Below are 20,965 nucleotides of genomic sequence, written 5' to 3'. Positions count from 1 at the left end.
TCAAAGGAAGAAACTAATGTTCATCATGAAGAAAAGCCTAGAAGTTTTGTTGATGTCCTTAAAGGATCTTATCATTCTAACCTTGCAGGAAACAAAGCTCATCCAAGGAATGGGAAGAAACTCCTTCCTAAAATGAATCTCCCCAAGGAAATCTTAAATTAATAAGTATCAAACTATTTTAGACTTAGGAAATAAATAAAACTAACTAATAATCTAATTAAGTCATTTCTAGGCAAAATTTCTAGAAACAATTTCTGGGTTTTGGAGATCTCATGTATTCTAGCCCCTCCACAAAATTTCGTGTTTAGAGAACAGTCTATGCTCAAAAAAATAACACATGGTGGTCTCAACAATGCTACTGTGGGTGAGATTACCAAATCTCTTTCTTCCCTTCTAGCACCATCAAGTCCTTGAGGGTATTGAAAACACTAGGAAAATTCAAAAATATGGACCTTAACAGAATAGAAAAATGGATCTTTACTTTTGCTAGAATTCGTGTTGAGATAGAACTCTGAAAAGGTCTACCTACCCACATTCAACTGGAATATAAACAATTTTAGTGGACAGATCCAAGTTTTATATTACGAGAATACGAATTTCAGAAGTCGATTTTGCTTTCAAATAGGACATTTGTAGAACACATGCCCACAAGAAAAAAAATCCCCCCCAAAAAAAGAGGTAGGCCTAGAAACCTAAGGGATGGCAAGTATTTGACCCTCACCTATACGAAGAAGAAGAGACCATGGATAATAATCCAAATATGGATGCACATGCTCAACATGGTAACCAAGCATATGGAGATCAATTAGGAACCACAACTCACATCCGGAAGGGTACTGAATTAGTAGAGATACACGCATCAAATTAATAGAAAGAGAAAACACACAGCGAAAAGGGCATGAGGGGTATAAAGAGAAATCATGTCTTTGAGAGCTCAGACTCAAACAAATAATTCCCTTCACAGGAAGTTGAAATGAATTGGCGATAGTAACAATTGATCCTAGCAATGGGGTTTGGCAAAAGGTTCAGAAAAATAAAGGCAAAAAGGAGAATTTAAGTGATTTTTATCACTTAACTATGGCATAATTTATGTAACTTTTTGTAGTTTTCTTTTTATCCCTCATCATCCAAAAGGCTAATATGATTGAATGATTTTAGCAATACAAAATGTAATTTTTTTCCTTATTTGAGGTTGAATAAAATTACAATTTTTTCCTCAGAAAAATAAAAGGAAGAGGATATTTTAACGTTGACTGATGATGATAGAGAGTGCTTCCCACTTCTACTTTTATGTGTGGTGCAAAGTAGTTTCCCCCCTCTTTTTCTCATTTCCTTTAGCATTCAATGTACTCATGATTAATTTTCATTCCATTTCTATTCACTATTTTTATATTTACTTCTTTTGTCACTTATAAGTAGCTTTCACACTCCCACATCACTATTTTGGCTTGTTGTACTCTCTAGTTCCATTGATCTAATTTTGCCACTTTTGGGCATTCCTAAGTGTGTCCTATCTTATATACTACTACATATCCATAAAGGGAGTGTGTAATTGTTGTCAAAAGGGTTTCCAACAAATAAGGTGTTGAGGGAGAATGAATGCACTAAATGAAACAAGGAAAAAGCAATAGAATTGAAAAGAGAGTAAAGGGAAAATGAGGCATTCAAAAAAGTCAATGTGGAAAAGTAAAGTTGCACAATGTTCCATCCAATTGATAGTGATGTGTGGATGTAATATTTCCTATAGAAAGGAGGCTACCAAACTATTTCATCTCCAAAAAGACATATGATAAGAAAAAGAGAAAGGGGGTTCCCTTGCAAAACTGAAAAAGATACAAGTTCAAGTAGAGGGGTACTAAGGAACTTTCAGAGGGGAAATACCATGTTAGGAGAAGGTATTATAGTGAAAGTTGAATAGAATTGTCCAAGGCATCAAGAAAAAGGAAAAGAAACTCCAACAATAGGCTTGTTGGTAGGCATAGAAATTGTTTAGGTAACAACAATACTAATTAAAACAAAGGAAGGCCACAAGAAATGTATACACCTAAGGGAGGAGGAGGGAGAGACATGGCCACAAAATAACAAGGAAAAGCAGGGCCTATTTCCTAAGAGAATCCAACACAAATTCGATAATGAATCCATGGAGGAATGAAGAGTTACCAAAGGTTTAGTATTGGAGAATGCCTTGTTAGGAGATAGAGAGGTGGGCATTGTTGAAAACAGAGGCTAAAGGAACTAGGAACTAGGAAAGGAAAGACAGGGGGAAAATGGGGAGGAAAATTCTCCCACAAAAGGAAAAGAAAAAGGCGGAGAAAGAGATTATACCTAAATAAGATTGAATACAAATCACAAATAATGTGTTTAACCTACGAGGAACCACTAAAACAATGCATTATATCATAACTAAATGTAGGCTGAATGTAGAGTAACAAAAAATGTAACAAATAGTTCAAGAAACAAACTACATTTCACTTTCCAATGAGGTGCATGGATAAAGAGGTAGCTTGAGTCACATAAGTTCCAAAACTAAACTTTGGAAAAGGCAATGATGGTCATAACAAGAATATTTAATAATCTAGATTGTTGGAGTTTTGCTTGTATCAAGGGATTTGGATTCATGCTTCACATGTTTTACATATGCCATTCTAAAATGAAAAAATTGTTTAATTTATCTCACTCATTCCACTACTAAGTAAAATTAAAAGACCAAGGAAAGGGAGATATGTTCCTTCACAACCATTGAAAAATCTCAAAGGAAAATTGAATTGGTCCCTTAGGCCACTGTCTTTGCCTTCGGTGAGATTGGCGAATATATTATTTCCTACAAGATCACCAATTTCCTTTAATAAAGTCTAAATAATTAAGTTGTGAAAATGAGTAAGAGAGATAGGTATTTTTGCAAGTTGAATGAGAATTCAACTTATAAAAATGAAAAATAATCCAAATAATAGGCTCAAAAAAATAAATTAAATAAGGGGGTAAGGAACACTATGCCTCCTATTTTCATAATCGAGAGCCACAAGACAAGGTTGAGTATTCCCAAACTCCATAAATTGCATCGAACAATCCACAAATTCATAATATTCAAAGGAAACAAAGGGAAAGAATATAGAACAACCAGAAAACAAGGGTTAGTATTCCCAAACTCCATAAATTATATGGAGAAATCCACAAATTCATAACATTCAACGAAAAAAAAGGGCAAGAATGCCCAAAAAGCCAAAATTCAAGCTCAAAAGGCAAAGCATGGGATTGAAACCCATGAAACAAAAGAAGGCATATGGGCCTCAAGAATGAGGGGATGCTTTGACATATTCTAAGGCAAAAAAAAGCCAAGGTATCCTCCACTACATTGATATTATTAAATGGTTGTGGTTAGCCCATTAAACTAGGTCATTAGAGGCGATTCTCTCATTTGGTATAACATATCAAGGTTTTGCAATAGAATTATATTTTATAGTGATACTTGCATTAATAAAAGGTTAATGTGATGTCAAGTGGGTGTAGCTCAGGTGGTAGGAAGGAGCTCCTCTTATCCACCCATCTAGGTTCTAGTCACACCTAAATTAACAAGCTCACTCCTTGGGAGTAATTTCTACATGAAAGATAATTGACTCACCTAGACACGGGTGGGTTTTCTGTGGGAGTAGCTAGTATTGATCTCTGGTACAATGTACCACAGTAATAAAAAAATATGTTAATGTGAGATGGAAGTGGTTTGTGCTTGTTGGATATGGAAGAGCCTAGATACCATCACAAATTTATAGAACTTCTAAAAATCATGTTTCATCCTACAACATTAGCATTAAGTGTGCATTGAAATAGTGTTTAGAAACAAGTATTTAAGGAAACATTATAACACTTTGTAAATTCTTTACACTGGGGATCCCAAATAACTATAAAAAGTTAAAGGACTTATAAATATTCATCTTTCATACCAAAACATTATCATTCCAAAACATATTCATATAATATATAGCTTTAGGTATTTAAGTATAACTGTTTTTCAATTCTGGAGGAAATCAACTCAATTGAATCAGGAAAAGTGGGAGGAGATGCACACTGCTAGGGTTAGCGCAAGTTGCAGATACTGTTTCCAATGGAGGGTGGCAAAGGAGGGAGCTCGACTCCCTCCTACAAGGATGCTGTAACTAGAAAAGGAAAAACACCGGTGGAGAACAGCAAAGGTTTGACAGAGGAAAGGAACAAGGATAATGGAAAGGAGACAGATTGGACCAAGACCAAGGAAACCAATGGCACAAAATACAAGGAGGAAGAAGACAAAAATATGGGTTCAAGAGACAAAAAGCAGAGGGGACCCTGCAAACCAAAAGTAGAAATCATCCCTAGAGTAATATTAAATGATCCTGCTATGCAGCCGCACAGGGAACACATGGGGACCTGTGCCATTATCTGTAAATTCATGGGACTATGGCCCACTGAAAAAGCTTTATAGATGTGGATCAAGTATCGGTGGAAACCCAAAGGAAGCATTGACCTGCATCTTGGGTCAAAGGGATTCTTTATAGTAGTGTTCTTGAACATCGAAGATAAAGACATAATATTCGAAGGAGGACCATACTTTTATGCTGCGACCGGTCTCTACATGAGGCCTTGGATGATGAACTTTGTCCCAAAGAGGGAGACTTTTACTTCAGTTCCAGTTTGGGTAAGCCTCTATTCTCTACCTCTGGATTATTGGCAAAAGGAATCAATAGCGGCCATTGCCAATAAACTAGGGCATTTTGTCAAAGTTTCTGAAGCTACAAGAAGAGGGAAATACACCTCCTTTGCAAGAATATGTGTGGAAATGGATCTATCAGGAGCTCTTCTAGATGATGTCATTTTGGAAGTTTTTGATGAGGAGTGGGTGCAGACAGTGGACTATGAGCATATCCCATTCAGATGCCATAGATGCCATGAGCATGGTCATCTGTTTAGAGACTGCCCCCTCAGTAAAGAAGATAACAAAGGGAAACTCAATACAAGGAAGGACTCAGAAAGTTTTCAGAGGGTGACTAGTAGAGGAAAAGGAGGAAAAAAGGGGCTAAAGCAACAACATAATGAGGCGCTTAAGGTCAATCAGAACAAGTTCCAAGTGCTAGAAGAGAATGAAGAAAACACGAAGGAAAGTCAAATTTAGGAAGTAGGTCCCAATGAGAAAGAGCGAGAATAAAATAACACACAAACTCAAGATATGAGCTATCGAAAAGAAAGGTCAATGAGTGAAACAAAAACGGAAATGGACTAGGAAATGACCCATAGTGAAATAGATCTGGAAGATCATGAACTTCAGGAAATTCTCGACAAGGAAAACCTAGATTTGGAAGGATTCTTAAGGCAGGGAACAAAAGGAGGAATAGATTCACTTCCTCGAGAAGAATGTAACATAATACAATAGTTGCTTTTATGGAAAACACAGGAAAAAGAGTTAGAGAAAGGTAAAAATATTCACAAGAAGGAGCACAGAGGTGTGAAAACTATGAAATCAACTCCAAGATTAGCAACTAGAAATCCAGGAAAGAAGAGGGGCAAGAAAAAGAAAAATGAGCTCTTAATGGAGTGTGGAAAGCTAATGATAGATTCAGGTAAGATGAAAGATCTAACCAGTTACTCCTTTACAAATCTTTAATTATGAAGTTCATATCTTGGAATATCAGAGGTCTAGGTAGTAAAAGAAAACAAAGAATGTTAAGTAATAGAATGAAAATAGCAACACCAGATATAATCTTCATTCAGGAAACAAAATGCTCCATTCAGAAATTAAAACAAATCCATAGCAAATGGCTAAATAGATTTGAGTTTCTTGAAGTTAAAGCAGAGAACACAGCGGGAGGCATTCTCACTCTCTAGAATCCCCAAAAAGTCAGCATATTAGATGCAGAGGCATCAAGAAATTATTTATCAGTAATTATTCAACCAGTAGGGGTTGAGGATACCTTTCTGGTCACAAATGTTTATGGTCCTCAAAGAATAGATGAGAAACTCAGATTCCTAAACTCCCTGGTAGATCTTAGAAGCAGACATGAAGAAATACCTTGGGTCATAGGAGGAGATTTTAACATGATTAAATCTCTTTTGGAAAAAAAAGGAGGTACCAAATTGCTAAGTAAAGACTCAGAAACATTTCACTCCTTCTCAGAAGATTTGAAAATGATTGACTCAGAAATGCAGAATGGCCTTTTTACTTGGAATAATAAAAGAGGAGGTGAGGCTCAGGTCGCCTCCAAGTTAGATAGATTTTTGATCTCAGAGGAGCTTATGCTCGCAAATAATGAAATAACAGCTAGAGTTCTCCCCTTTGGAGGCTCTGATCACTGGCCGATTCAATTAGAAATCAAGGGGATTGATTCTCCCAGAAATAGACCATTCAGGTTTGAAAATATCTGGCTCTCCCATCCAAATTTCATCAGCAACATTGAAAAATGGTGGGCTGAAGATTTGTAGATCCAGTGCACTAAAATGTTCCTCCTTCATAAAAGACTTCAGCACATAAAACTCAGACTCAAAGAATGGAACAAGAAGGACTTTGGCAACTTTTTTGTGGACAAAAAATTAGTGGAATCCAAACTTCAGGAACTTAATCAAGCACTAATCTCAAATGTTTTTGATAAAGTCAAAAGTGAGCAAGCTAATAAGCACCATCAAGAATGGGATAACCTATGTAAACAAGAAGAAGTCTTTTGGAGACAAAAATCTAGAATACAATGGCTCAAAGAAGGTGAACGTAATACAATTTTTTTCCACAGATCCACCATGGCCAATAGAGCTCACAATAGAATATCTTAGATATTAAATGAGAATGGGGTGCTTCAGACCTCTCATAAGAATATCGAAGTGGTGTTGACACAACATTCCAGAAGCATCACAAAGAAAAACAATCCTGATAGAGAGCAACGTATCAAAGAAATTACAAAAAATATCCCTAAGCTGGTATCAAGAGAGGATAATTTCAACCTGAATAAACCTTTCACCGAAGAGGAAGTCAGTGAGGTTATTAAAGACATGCAAAATGGCAAAGCTCCAGGACCTGATGGTTTCAATGTAGACTTTTTTAAGGCTTGTTGGAACATTGTCAAACAGGACATTCTGAACGTTGTGGAGGATTCTAGAAGAAACAAGACTATTCTGAAAGCCCTCAACACCTCCTTCATCTCCCTGATCCCCAAACAGGATCTAGCACTGACTGCTGACAAGTACAGACCCAATGCTTTATGCAATGTGGTCTACAAGATCATATCCAAGGTTTTGGCTAGCAGACTCAAACCTTTGCTTCCTTCTCTAATTTCAGGGGAACAATCTGGTTATGTGGAACGCAGAAAAATCTTAAATAAAATTATTCAATCCCACGAGGTAGTTCACTCACTAACCAGCAAGAAGCAGGTGGGTATGATCATGCAATTAGATATTTCCAAGGCGTATGACAAGATGAATTGGATCTATATCAAGAAGGTCCTTACTGCTTTTGGGTTCGACCACAACTGGGTCAAACGGATTATGGCTTTGGTAACTTCGTCCAGCTTTTCCATTTTGGTAAAGGGCTACCCCTCCAACATCTTCACTCCTTCAAGAGGTCTTAGGTAGGTAGACCCTCTCTCTCTTTTTCTGTTTATCATCAGGATGGAAGGACTGGGCAGGTCCATTAATCAGGGCAAAGCCTTGGGAAAGATTAAGGGACTTCAATTAACGGAGAATGGTTAGACAATGACTCACCAACAATTTCTGGACACGATGTTGCAAGGAATTCCCACTTTCAAAGAAGCCTTAGCATATAAACAAATCCTGAATAACTTTTCCTTGGCCACAGGTATGGAAGTTAATCTCTCCAAATCAAATTATTTTTCTTAAATACTAATATTGCAATTCAGAGGAACATCTCCAAGATTCTGGGCTTTCAAAGGGATTCCCTCCCCTCAAAATTTTTGGGGATTCCCCTCATAGACAAGCCTCTACACAAAATTATATGAGAACCGGTGCTCAACAAGATGTAATATAAAGTCAAAAAATGGACTATCAAATCACTGAACCTTGCTGGTAGGTTGATTCTGACAAAGGTTGTTCTTCAATCTATCCCTATTTTCTTTTTATCATCCCTCCCTTCTCCCAAAGGTGTCCTTCAGCAGTTTAGGAACATACAGAGAGACTTCCTTTGGGGCAAAGAGGAAACAAGGAAGAAATGGGCCCTTCTGCCCTGGGAGAAAATCCGTAAACCCAAGAGGTACGGGGGTTTGGGCTTAGATGATCAAGAAACTCTAAGTAAAGTTTTAGGAGCTAAACTCTGGTGGAGATGGGTTAAAGAACCAGAAGCTCAATGGGATAAGATCTGGAAAGATAAATATGCAAGCTTGTGGAAAGCTAATGATCTCATAAGAATGTCTGGAAACACAAAGGGCTCTTATATTTGGAACAAAGCCTGGGAAAACAGAAGCCTACTTCAAAACAACATTTTCTGGGAAATCTGAGCAGGCGATCTAGCTCTCTTCTGGGAAGACAAATGGAAACAAGAACCAACAATGTTAGAAGAAGATTTTATGAGCCTCAAGCAGGAAACAGACTCCCAAGGATTAATCAAAGTCAAAGATTTCTGGAATCTTCCTCATAACTCTGGAAAGCGCAGAAACTGGAAAAGCATAGAGTGCAGAGAGGACGGTGACATAAAAATAAAATTAGAAGCAATTATGAGCAGGTTAAAACAAAGGAAAATCTTGGTAACAGAGGGGCAGGATCAGTTAAGATGTGGCCTCAATAAATAAGTAACCTTTAATCTTAAGGAAGCAAAAAGAATTATCCTGAACCTTGATTCCGGTGTTCCAGAGAAATCCTGGCAACAACTTTGGAGCCACCAAGGGTGATGAAAATCAAGATTTTCATGTGGTTAGTTCACCACAAGAAAATTTTAACTTGGGACAACATCAAGAAACGAGGGGTTTTTGGGCCTTCTAGATGTCAGCTATGTGAAGACCAAGAGGAGACCATGGAGCATATCCTCAATAGCTACACCTACACAACCTGGTTGTGGGATTCTTTTGCAACCATTTTTCAGGAGTCAGACAGAGATAAAACAAGTATCATTAATACCCTAAACAAGTGGAGAAGAAACTTTTCAAAGAATGAGCTTCTTAATTTGGCCTAGACCTTTACTCCAAGCTTCATTATCTGGAATGTTTGGAAAGAAAGGAATAAAAGAATTTTCAAATAAGAAAAAACTATTCCTTTTGCCCTATTCGATATGATCTTGAAGTAGATTAAGGAGGCAATTAGTACCATTGTTCGCAATTATCCCAAGAACCCTCCCACAGATAAGGAAACTAGAATACTCAGGCAACTGAGAATGCAAGAGATCATTCCCAATGAACTAAGCAGAAAAGGAAAACATTTGGAAACGGGAAAGGAGTTCTGGCATCCTCCACCGAAGGGTTATCTGAAATGAAATATTGATGGGGCTTCAAAATGCAATCCTGGAACAGTTGGTTATGGAGGGGTGTTAAGAGATGAAGAAGGAAACATAATCTTTATTTTTCACTGCCATTTAGGTAAAGCTACCAACAATATGGCCGAATTAATGGCTTTGGAACATTGTCTTGAGCTGCTGATTCAAAATCATAGCTCTAATGTCATTATAGAAGTAGACTCAGAGATGTCTATAAATGTAGTTAAGAAAATCAGCTTCGGAGTAGCGCCAGAGAGGGTTTCAAAACACTCGAGACTAATTCAAGTGTACCAAATAATTCAAAATCATCTTTTGAGTATCCAAACTGTTAGTTTCAGTCATGTTTGACGAGATTCCAATAAACTAGCGGATATGTTAGCCAACCAAGGAGTATTTAACACAAATTGCAGAATTTAGATGAAATGGCAGGAGATGCCTCGGGATAGATTAAAAGCGCTCTGCAAGGAACAAGCGGTAGAGGACAGAGAAATTTTTAAATATTGGGCCAGAGTGAATGGCATGGAATGATGAATTCTAAGCTAATTCGATCTCAGTACTGTGGTTGGTACCTTAATGAAGGGCAAGCTCTGAGTGATCACTCTACACCGTGGTGTAAACAGATCATTCCCCCTTCTCTTTCGTTTCGCAGTATAAGGTTCTTTTCTTAGTTAGCGACAGTCTCTGTTCCTAGTTCCAAGTTGTGCTGGCATGGGAAGGACAGTTGGAACTGTCTGGCGGAGGCTTTTCCCTTGTTTTCCTCTCATGGTTCGGAGAACGAGATGCCAAGAGGTTTCCAGGTGATCACTCGATTCCCGAATGGTAAATGGTTTTGGGATTTTGTGAGCGATCCCATTAATCTCCCGACACGTGGCATGGGAGGGGTTATGAAAACCACCCTCCATCGGGCATTAAAGTTTGGAGAGTTCAACTATGCGATAATTCTCTACACCGTTCGATTTAGCAAAGAAATCAACAGTGAGTGTTGAAAGCGTTGTTTTGTATGGCTTGACGCGACAAAGACTTGGGGAGTCAATGGAGTTTCCCTTTAGGTTTTTTGAATCATATGTTTCAACCTAAGAAATTTTAAGAGAGATTAGTTTTGTATGGTGTAAAGGGTAGGGTTATTTCTAAGGCACACAACCCTTGGTTTTCCTGAGTCCATTAGGAGGTCAGGTTTTGTACATGCTGTAATTTTAATTTTGATTTAATGAAATAGAAGGATAAACTCTTGTTTGAGCAAAAAAAAAAAACTCTTTGTCAATTCCTTTAACATCTTTCCACAAGCTTATTTGGGCCTTTTCTTAACATTGATTATTACTTCCCTTCTCCTTATAAATACTTTTATATTGAAAAGGCTATCAAAACTATGATTAGTGCAAGTCACAGAGCATCCAAGCTTACATGCTTTCTCTCATTATTATAAAGGAACTTTAGTGTGAGTATACAATCTGTCAAAACCCCTCCTTGAAAACATTATAAGCAACTCATCCACCTACATAGAAAATCTAGAAGGAAAGGGATGGAGGGTGTCATAATGAAATTGTCATGTTGGATCTTTTCTATGGATTAGAGGAGGTTGTGATTGATGTATTTGATTATGGGAGTGAATACTATGTGTTTAAATGATTCACAAGATTCCAAGCAACAACTATGCCAAGATTTGAAACCACCTCATAATGGAAGTTGTCAAATTTTAGTTGTCTTGTGCTAGGAAGAAACCCCCAACTCCAACTCTAGCAGAATTGGATTGATCACTAGAATATGCAGGCTTAGATCAGATTTACAGATTCTATTTGCAAAAAATTGAAATTTTTTCTAGTGCAATCCAATAATAAGAACCACTTCTATTTGACTCCGCTCATAAGATGCGTTTGAATATGCCTAGAATATAGTATCTATGGTCAAGTAATTGTGAAAAGCCTCTGTATGGTTTTGAAATTCACATAGCCTTTACAATAATAATACAAAAACAAAGCAAGAGATCAAAATGATTTCGAATATCATTTCTACATTTGATGTAGAACATGCATGATGTGACTGTTTTGGATAGCATTCATATTCTCCACCTAACAAGATGTTTCCACTAAGGGAAACAACCTCTACATGGTATGCTATGGGCGTGTTTCTTTATTGGGAAAGTCTGAATTCAATCCTCATCCTTTGTATATCGTCTAGGGGAGGGGCGTATATTTATTTGTTTCCAATATTTTTTAATTATCGAAACTATTTATTTGATATAATTATAAAAAATTAAATTCATATTTTATTTTTTAATTATCAAAAAATTGAATTTTTTTATTTTCTTTGATTGTTAATATATTTAAGAGTATTATGTGAGGGAAAGGGATAAGTGAAGTAATATTTTTGGAAGGATATTTATTTGATTGTTAATATATTTAATTTTATTAATAATGTTTCTAAAATGTATATATAACAAAAAAAAAAAAGAAATGAAATTTAAAAAAAAAATAAGAATTTTGAAAAAAAAATGAGAATGATAAAATTTATATTTACTAAAAGAGAATCACCATTCACAGTATATTTCTTAAAAATTATAGAAAATGAGAATAATAGTTCTTCTTTTTTTTCTTTTTTTAAGAAAAAAAATGAGAATCACATAATAAAAGAGAATATGATTAACAAAATATGGATTTGTGTATCTAGTCACAAGAATCAAAATGTGTAAGGTCAATATGATTGACCATTCACAACATACTACACACAAAATAAAGAAAAAGATTGATCACATTCTTCATTGTCTCTCTTTTTAAGTGTCATCTCATCTACAAATCATTTAAACACCTTAAAACTTTTGAGAAACTAATTAGCCTCTAACACCAAGGTAGAGAAAAGAGACACAAATATAAAAACTAGTAAAAATTACAATGCTATTCAAAGACAATAGAAAAGGCTACAAATGTTTCTAAAACTAAATATGGTTTCGCATAAAGAAATGATTTAAACCCAAAAAAACTCATGGAAAATATCACACCTTTATGTTGAAACAAATAAATAAAAAAGAGACACAGACTTAAAAAAAATTTAGTAAAAAATAAATTATATTTTCAACCCATTTTCATCATCAATATAAAAATTAGTAAAAAACATATTATATTTTCAACCCATTTTCTTCATCAATAGAACCTACCTTTTCACCTCTTGCAAATCAAAATTACTTTCAATACTTAGCCAAAACCATTAAACAAGCATAGAATTAAATGAAAATAAACTTTCCCATGGCATGCCAATGATTAAAACCCTAAAACCATTGAGATTTCTCGTAATTTCTGTCTGAAATAGATTTAAGAAATGAAAGTGTTTAACCTGGACGGTGAATAACAACCATTAGAGCTCTATGCCATTCTTGGTACCCTGAAACCATTGAGATTTCTCATAATTTTTGTCTCAAAGAGATTTAATAAATGAAAATGTTTAACCCCTATTATAAATAACAATTATTAGGGCTCTATGACTTTCTCTACCAAGAAGACATCGCATTATCCATTATGTAAATGTAGTTAAGTAAAACTCATTTGAAATCTATAAATTAGAAAAGAAACACAACAACATAAAATATAAATCGTCCAACGGCCAAAAAATGAAAAAGGAAAAGAGAAACCAACCAAAAGAACCCACCAAAAAACTGTGTACGTACATGGCGGAGGCCGGTGATATTAAGCAGACTTGTATCCATGACTCCTTCCAACAGCTCGAAAAGATTAACAATATTTTTAGATCTTCGTGAATATTAGTCTGGCCATCTTCATACAGGAAAAACCATATTAACCTGTATAATCTAAGAGCTTGGTTGTTTACCTGACGGATTCTCAGAAAATAAAAGCATTATCTCTATGGTTAAAGGCCATGTGGTTTCCAGAGCTTCATTGTGAAACAGGAATAATGAAAAAAATGGTTTAACGATTAGGTCTCTATTCAAGAAAAACCAGAAAACAATTATTAGCCATTATTTACCAGGAACCAGGATGCTTTTCACTGTGCAAATTTATTAATAAAAACTACCTGGAAAGATATAAATTGAGAAACAAGCGCATGCTTGCTCCTCCACTCCTAACGTGAGTTTCATCTCTAGAAATATTTTTCTCTACATAGCAGCGACATATTAGATAGATAGCTAATGCTTTTCAGAGCAGAGAAGAAGCAAAAGAGCTGAAAGACTGAGTATGCGAGAATGCCTTATAAATTCTCCCTTTCAAACGGTCAAAACGCTCTGAAATGATAGATATATTTTTGGTTTGTTAAGGAGGCGAACATTCCATCCCAACCGCATCCACTTCCGAATTTGAATTCAATGCTTTGCTTTTGTGCATGCATCTCCGTTTGGCCGACTTTTTAAAATTTCTCAGTCGTCTATTTTTTGGGGGCATTTTTCTTTATTCGTTTCTCTAGATGTTTTAATTATTGAAAATATTTATCGGATTTTAATTATAAAAACATTTAAATTGATGTTTAATTTTTTTAATTATTAAAAATAAAATATTTTTATTTATTTTTATTTTTTAACTAATAAAAAACCTTATTTCAATTTTATTATATATATATATTCAAGCGTATCAAGAGCTTAAGAAAAACTTCGTGTAGGAATATTAAGCAAGTGAAAACTTCATGGATCCTTTCTGTTTTCTAGTTGGGTTTGGCCATCTATTGTATTTTTTTCGGACCTGTTTGTTTTGACTATGTTTTTTCTATCATTTTGTTTTATAATAGTTGTATCTTTTGTGATTGGGCGTCATCTGCCTTGATCTTGAAATATATACCTTCCCTTTATATAATAAAGAAGTTTTTTTTTTTTTTTTTTAAATATGGGTGTTTTTTAAAAAAAAAAGACAAGGGAAAAATGTGAATCTCAAAAATAGCAAATAGGATTTGTTAATATATTTAGTTTTATTACTAATATCTTAAAAATGTTATATATATTTGGAAAGAGATAAAATGAAGTTTAAAAAGAAACAAGAAAAAAAAGAAACGAAATCCTGAAAAAAAATTGAGAATGACATAATTTACATTTACTAAAGGAGAATATGACAAACAAACAAATATGTACGTATGTATCTAGGGAAAGAATGAGAAGAAGAATAAGAGAGTAGAAGGTAAACATGATTCATTATTCACAATATACTTCACACAAAATAAAGAAAAATAAAATGATAGTTAATATTTTTGAGGAAATATGAGAATCACAAAATGTATACATACTAAAAGAAAATATGATAAACAAAACATGTATAGAGTGGAAGGTCACTTTGACTCACCATTCACAACCTACTTCACACAAAATAAATAAAAAGACTAATCAAATTCTTCATTTTCTGTCTTTCTCCTACATGTCATCTCATCTGCAAATCATTTAAACACTTTAAAAAGTTTGAGAGACAAATAGGCAGATACAAATAGACACAATGTAACACCCCGAGTTGCATAAAAATTACTAAGATCATTAAGTGAATTTTTACTAAAAGATATTTTAAATGTTATTATATTTTGATGAGAAATATTAATTGATATAGGGTGAGAGGCCAAGAAACATATATTGTAATTACCCAAATTATAGGTAGTAATATTTTAACAAAAATAAAATTGTTTTGCTTATTTAAAAGAAAAGGTTGCAAAAATTTACATAATCGTTGCACTGTTGCAACCCTAGCCGCGCCGTCTGAAGCGACTCTCCCTCACGCGATCTACCCATGGAGCTTGGAGGTGGCCCTGCAGCCCCTCCTCCCTTACCTCCGGAGATAGAAGCTTTCAAAGCTCTAGTAGCTGTTGCAGGGAAACGCCAGCCTACAGGCCCGCAACAAAAGTTTGTTAAAAAACTGGACAGTATCCCCACGGTGACCTTGCCAGTGGAAGAAACCTGTAGATCAGCGCTGAATCTCGTAGAAAGAGGCCTCATTGGTCAGTTTACCGGACTGTGGCCATCCCCGAGAGCAGTCGGAGAATGGGTTAAAAGAAATTGGATACCACTGGTTAGCGAAGGAATAAAGAGTCACTTTATAGGCAAAGGGTTCTTCGTCTTCTTGTTTGACAATACAGAGGACAGAAGCCTGATCTTTAGAAATGGGCCATACTTCATGGGACCTCAAGGCCTCTACTTGAACAAATGGTCTCCAGATTTTGACCCAGCAGAAGATGTGCCTAAGGCTGTTCCTGTCTGGGTGCGCCTCCCACATCTTCCCCTACACTGCTGGAGTCAAAACTCACTTCAATCCATCAGCAATGCTCTAGGGAGATTCATAGATCAGGCCCCAAGGAAGGATCAATTCTCCTGCGCTCGGATCTGCTTGGAGGTTGACCTGGAAATAGGATTACCTGAAGCAATACAGCTATCGGTGGCAGACTGGACACATATCCAAGAGCTCGACTACGAACAGCTGCCTTTCAAGTGTCGACACTGTCATGAGTACGGGCAATTCAGAGGATACTGCAAAAAGAGAAATGAGGAAACAACAGAGAAGCAAAAGGGAGAACATTGGAAACAGGCAAAGAAACCAACAAGCGGCAGACAGAGCAACAAAAATAAGGCTAAGGAGACAGAGAATAAAGTAGGTAAGCGAAGTACAAGCAATCAAAACACCGAAAGCAGAGACACAAACAACAATGAGGGGGATAAAAACCCCTTTGAAATTCTCACGCCGCCCTCAGATCCCCCAGAGGTAGAAAAAGAAGATCCACCTCAGCTGGAGAATAACGACACCATAGATCCAAGTAATAACTCAATCCCTACCCCAAGCAATATTTCCTCCCCTTCCTATGAAGATATTATCAAGCAAAAGAAGAAAACCACAGAGAACATGGGCTCATCAGATGATGAAACATTTGAAAGGCTAGCAAAAAATGTTGGAAGAAGAACAAATAGAGAAACTAGAGAAGAGGAGTCAGAAAGACAAAAAACCCTCGGCAGTCAAGCCACCATAGAAATGACACTTGGGAGGAACACCAGGCTTAGGGCCCCAAAAGGAGGAGGGCATACCCCTACAAGTGGTAAATGATGCAGCTGATCTCTTGGAACTGTAGGGGTTTGGGGAATCCCACAAAAAGCAGAAGCCATAAAAGATCTTTTGAAAATGGAACCCACACACATCCTCATGCTCCAAGAAACAAAAATAGAAAGGGAGACCCTTCTAAGCACCTGTAACACCAAATGGAAATTTGACTCTGGAAAGGTTGTGAGTGCAAGAGGTACGACTGGAGGAATACAAACATTCTGGGCAAAAAACTCCTTCTCTCTAGAAAGATCATTCGAGACCCAGCATTGGATATTTACAGAACTGCGGCATATAGCACGCAATCTCAGCATAACCTTGTTTAATATGTATGTTCCTGTTCATTACGAGGAAAAGAGAGAGTGCTGGAAGACACTATCAGAGTTTCTAGACCACAACAATCCCAAGAACATAATTATAGGAGGTGACCTGAATATAATTCTTGACTCTAAAGAGAAGAGAGGAGGGACTTACTCAAGAGACCCTTTTCTTACAATAGTGGAGAACATAATATTACAGAGAGATTTAGTATACTTCAAGCCAGTTAAAGGAAAATACACATGGACCAATAACAGAACAGGAGAAAATCATATTGCAGCAAGGTCAGATAGATTCCTCATCAGCAGCTCTATAATGATGGGGAAAAGAATAGTCATCAATAAGATCCTTCCAAAGCTCAGCTCGGATCACAAACCTGTCCTCCTCTGCCTGAAAGATGAAGAGGATCTAGGACCCCTTCCCTTTTGCTTCAGTCCTCTCTGAGCGGAAAGAGAAGGATTCACAGAAACAGTACAAACAACATGGAGCACAGAAGTCTCAGGTTCCCCAAGCTATGTTTGGGAACAAAAAATAAAAAATACAAAGAAGGCCCTTAAAGAGTGGATAAATAAACCTATGAAAACTCCGACCAGTCAGAGGAAAGAGGCTGTCACACAGCTGGAAGAAATACAATTTGATTTGGAAGAGAAAGACATCCATTCCACGGACTTAGATCAAGAAAAAATTGCACAAAGGAAAACATATTGTTCTTTTAGAAATGAGGAAGAGTACTGGCGCCTAAAGTCTCGTAGCCTGTGGCTTAAAGCTGGGGACAGAAATACCACATATTTCATAAACAGTTTAGGGCTCGACTCAGCGGAAATCATATAGCAGAAATCACCTTATCTAATGGACAGGTTTGCAAAGGATTCGCCCAAATCAAGGAAGCAGCTGTAAACCACTTCCAAACTCTTCTTACAGCAGAAAAAGAGGGGAGTGAGGAAGATACACTAGAGTTCCTCCCTAACATCCCAAAGCTAATCAGTACGGAGGATAATGAAAACCTCATGAGCTCGATAATGGAAGAAGAAGTATCCAATATTGTGTGGTCTATGGAGCCTGACAAAGCGCGAGGACCTAATGGTTTTACAATCCATTTCTATAGAATCTGTTGGGCATTAATCAAACTAGACCTCCTCAGAATGATACGTGGATTCATGAGAAAGGAAAGGATAGGGGGCGGAATCAACTCAACCTTTCTTGCCTTAATTCCTAAGGAGACAAATCCAAGATCTTTCAGCAGGTACTGGCCGATATCTCTATGCAATGCGTCCTACAAGATAGTGTCCAAACTTCTGGCAAGCAGAATCAAGCCTCTCTTGCAAAAGCTCATTTATCCAGCTCAGGGGGGATTTGTGAAAGGAAGACACATTCTGGATAATGTTATACAAGTTCAAGAAGCCTTGCACTTGAGCCATTCACACAAAGAACAAGGTATGCTTATAAAATTAGACATGTGTAATGCTTTTGATAGAGTTAATCGCTCCTTTTTATACAGGGTCCTTACAGCCTTCGGTTTCAATCAAGAGTTTATAAATCTTATCAAAGCATGTTTAGAAAAGATCTAGATTGCCCCAATGGCAAACGACAGACCAACAGATTTCTTCTTAGCCACCAGGGGACTGAGGCAGGGTTGCCCTTTGTCACCATTCCTTTACATGCTGATGGTAGACTCTCTGAGCATAAAATTAACTTTGGAAAAACAAAATGGTAATCTCCCTGGAATCAGGATTGTGAAGGAAATCGACCCAATGAACCACGCGTTGTTTGTTGATGACTCACTATTGCTTGGGGGCACATCACCACGAATTGCGAACTCCTTCAAAATCATTCTCAAAAAGTTCTGCAGCATCTCTGGAGCGTTAATCAGTGAAAGGAAAAGTGTTTTCTATGGGTGGAACACAGATCAACAGACTATCAACAGAATTGCTAGCGACCTGGGCTTCAATGGATACGCATATTGGGACAAATTTAAATACTTGGGCCTCCCAATAACAATGGGATCCAACAGGAATCAACTGTGGGAAGAGGTGATTTCCAAATTTAAGAAAAAGATCGCAGGATGGGGGCATTATTGGCTCACCACAGGAGGTAAACTCATGCTCATTAGAGCTATTCTCTCAGCACTACCAACGTTCTAGGCCTCCTTAATGCTAGCTCCAAAGCAAATATCAAACCAGGTCTCCAGCCTTATGCGAAATTTCCTATGGAATGGAGGGTGAGGAAATGACAATAGATTTCACCTAATAAATTTGGAAACAGCGAAAAGACCTATGGAGGAAGGTGGACTCCAAATACGAGACCCTCTCCTTGCAAATGTAGTGCTGGGATGCAAATTATTGTGGCAACTGCTTGATAAGCCTAGTCACCCTGTCAGCCTGATACTAAAATACAAATATTTCAAACAACAATCAATCAGAACCTTCATTCCGGAGAAAGCCCCTAAAGGAACGCAAGCCTGGAAGTTATGCAGCAAAGGTATCGAATTCTTCAAAACTCACCTGTACAAAATTCCTGGGAACGACAAAAACACTCTGTTATGGAAAGACAGAGTCATGGGACACCCTCCCCTCAAAGAAAACAGTGAAATCGCAGAGATAAGATTATGGCTACAGTCAAAAGGAATCCGTAAGATCGAAGACATCGCTGGTTGGGATAACAGAGGAGAGTGGCAACGCTGGAATTTCCCCAAGGTACCAGCGCAATTCACCCCACAGTTACACGCTCTCAAAAAGGCGATTACAGACTTCGCTCCAGTTCATAGAAATGAAGAAGACACCTGGGGATGTTGGAAGACGGGTGTGTACATAGCAAGGCAAGGATATCTATAAATGAAAAGCAAAAAGAATTTGCCTCATCCAAAAGAAGTATGGAAGTAGGTATGGGACAATTTTAGCATTCCTAAGATCAAATTTTTCTTTTGGACTCTGTTCCATAACAAAATCTTGACTGGAGAAAACCTGTGCAAGAGGAACATAGCAGGCCCCCATCGATGTGTTCTATGCAAAAATGCTTTGGAAACCACAGATCATTTGTTTATAAACTGTGAGTATGCCAAGAAGGCCTGGACTATTTTTCGGACTGGACTAAATGTGAGATGCTCAGCTCACTGTACGATTGCAAAAATGTTCACCACTTGGAAAGCCAGTTACCCACATAATATTGCTGGCAAATCTCTATGGTACAAGATATGGATTGCTGCTCCAAAATACGTATGCTGGAAGCTCTGGCTTGCCCGGAACGAAATTATATTCAACCAAAATGAAATATCAACAGAAAAAGTGGCAGAACAGGCAAAGAAACTCCTTCTAGAAACCCTGAATTACTCTTCAACCAAAGATGACAACTCCCTTCGAACAGAGGAAAGGGCCTGGCTAGATGGTTTCTCATTCATCACCAGACCTTCAGCAATCACTCGGCCAACCCACAAGGAAAGATGGCAAATCCGAGAATTCGAGGATAGATTTCAGCAGTGGTGGAAATCCGAGGGCAAGTGAACTATCTTCTTTGATGGCGCTTCAAAAGGCAATCCAGGCACATCAGGAGCAGGAGGGGTAATTTACTATCCGAGTGGAGGAAAAGAAGATTTCAGTTGGGGGCTAGGAACGAAAACCAACAACCAGGCAGAAGCTCTTGGTCTCTTAAAAGCCTGTCAATTAGCCAGAAAGGAAAGCCAAAGAGAAATCATTATTTTTGGGGACTCAGAATTGCTGATAAAGGCATTAATAAGCAAGAAATGGTTAAAGGACCCTCCGTTAAATAAACAAATCTCAAGAGTGAATAGAATTCTGAAGGACTTCTCCTCGGTGCAAACATTTCACATCCTCAAAGAATTAAACAAGGAGGCAGACAGATTAGCAAACAGAGGCTGCACTCAGCAAAGTGGAATGATTAGCATAAACGCAAGCGCTTTGAAAATGGCAATCATCCCTTAATAGGGAGAGGTGCTCACGTAAACCCGTGCATTGTAATTTGGTCAATTTGGCTATCCCCAACCTAGAACTCTCAATAAAACACATCCGTTTCAGTTAAGAAAAAAAAGAAAAAAGAAAAGGTTGCCAAGAAACAATTACCTTCCTGACTTAGAAGGGTAATACCACAGTCGATAAGAGAGTACATAGATTGAGGCTCCACAAGAGTCCTGAGGCCCATAGTACTAACTGTAACTAGACTAGATCCGGCGTAAAAGATAGAAGGTGCTCAGGGGAGAGTCTTGGTG

At 37.3% G+C, this 20,965-nt stretch overlaps 1 protein-coding gene across 1 annotated transcript; it reads left to right on the top strand.

Moving 5' to 3' along the window:
* Positions 1 to 19,019: 19,019 nt before the first annotated feature.
* On the top strand, positions 19,020 to 20,243 carry LOC149189325 (uncharacterized). The gene is made up of 2 exons (XM_089410192.1): positions 19,020 to 19,545; positions 19,774 to 20,243. Exons 1-2 carry the CDS (start codon positions 19,020 to 19,022, stop codon positions 20,241 to 20,243), a joined length of 996 nt encoding a protein of 331 aa, XP_089266318.1.
* The last annotated feature ends 722 nt before the right edge of the window (positions 20,244 to 20,965 follow it).

This window comes from Pinus tabuliformis, chromosome 3_1, assembly GCF_031772625.1.
Source record: "Pinus tabuliformis cultivar Carrire ecotype Pingquan chromosome 3_1, CPIR1, whole genome shotgun sequence".
NCBI classification, from domain to species: Eukaryota; Viridiplantae; Streptophyta; class Pinopsida; order Pinales; family Pinaceae; genus Pinus; species Pinus tabuliformis.
The sequence above is the reverse complement of the archived record's forward strand: the minus strand, read 5'-3'. Positions and strand labels throughout refer to the sequence as shown.

What these genes read in the sequence shown, in the direction of transcription:
- LOC149189325 (XM_089410192.1), top strand. Translation starts at nt 19,020, where the DNA reads ATGGAGGAAGGTGGACTCCAAATACGAGACCCTCTCCTTGCAAATGTA. An exon ending in CTGGGGATGTTGGAAGACGG is followed by an intron (nt 19,546 to 19,773) that starts GTGTGTACATAG and finishes TGGAAACCACAG; the next exon opens with ATCATTTGTTTATAAACTGT.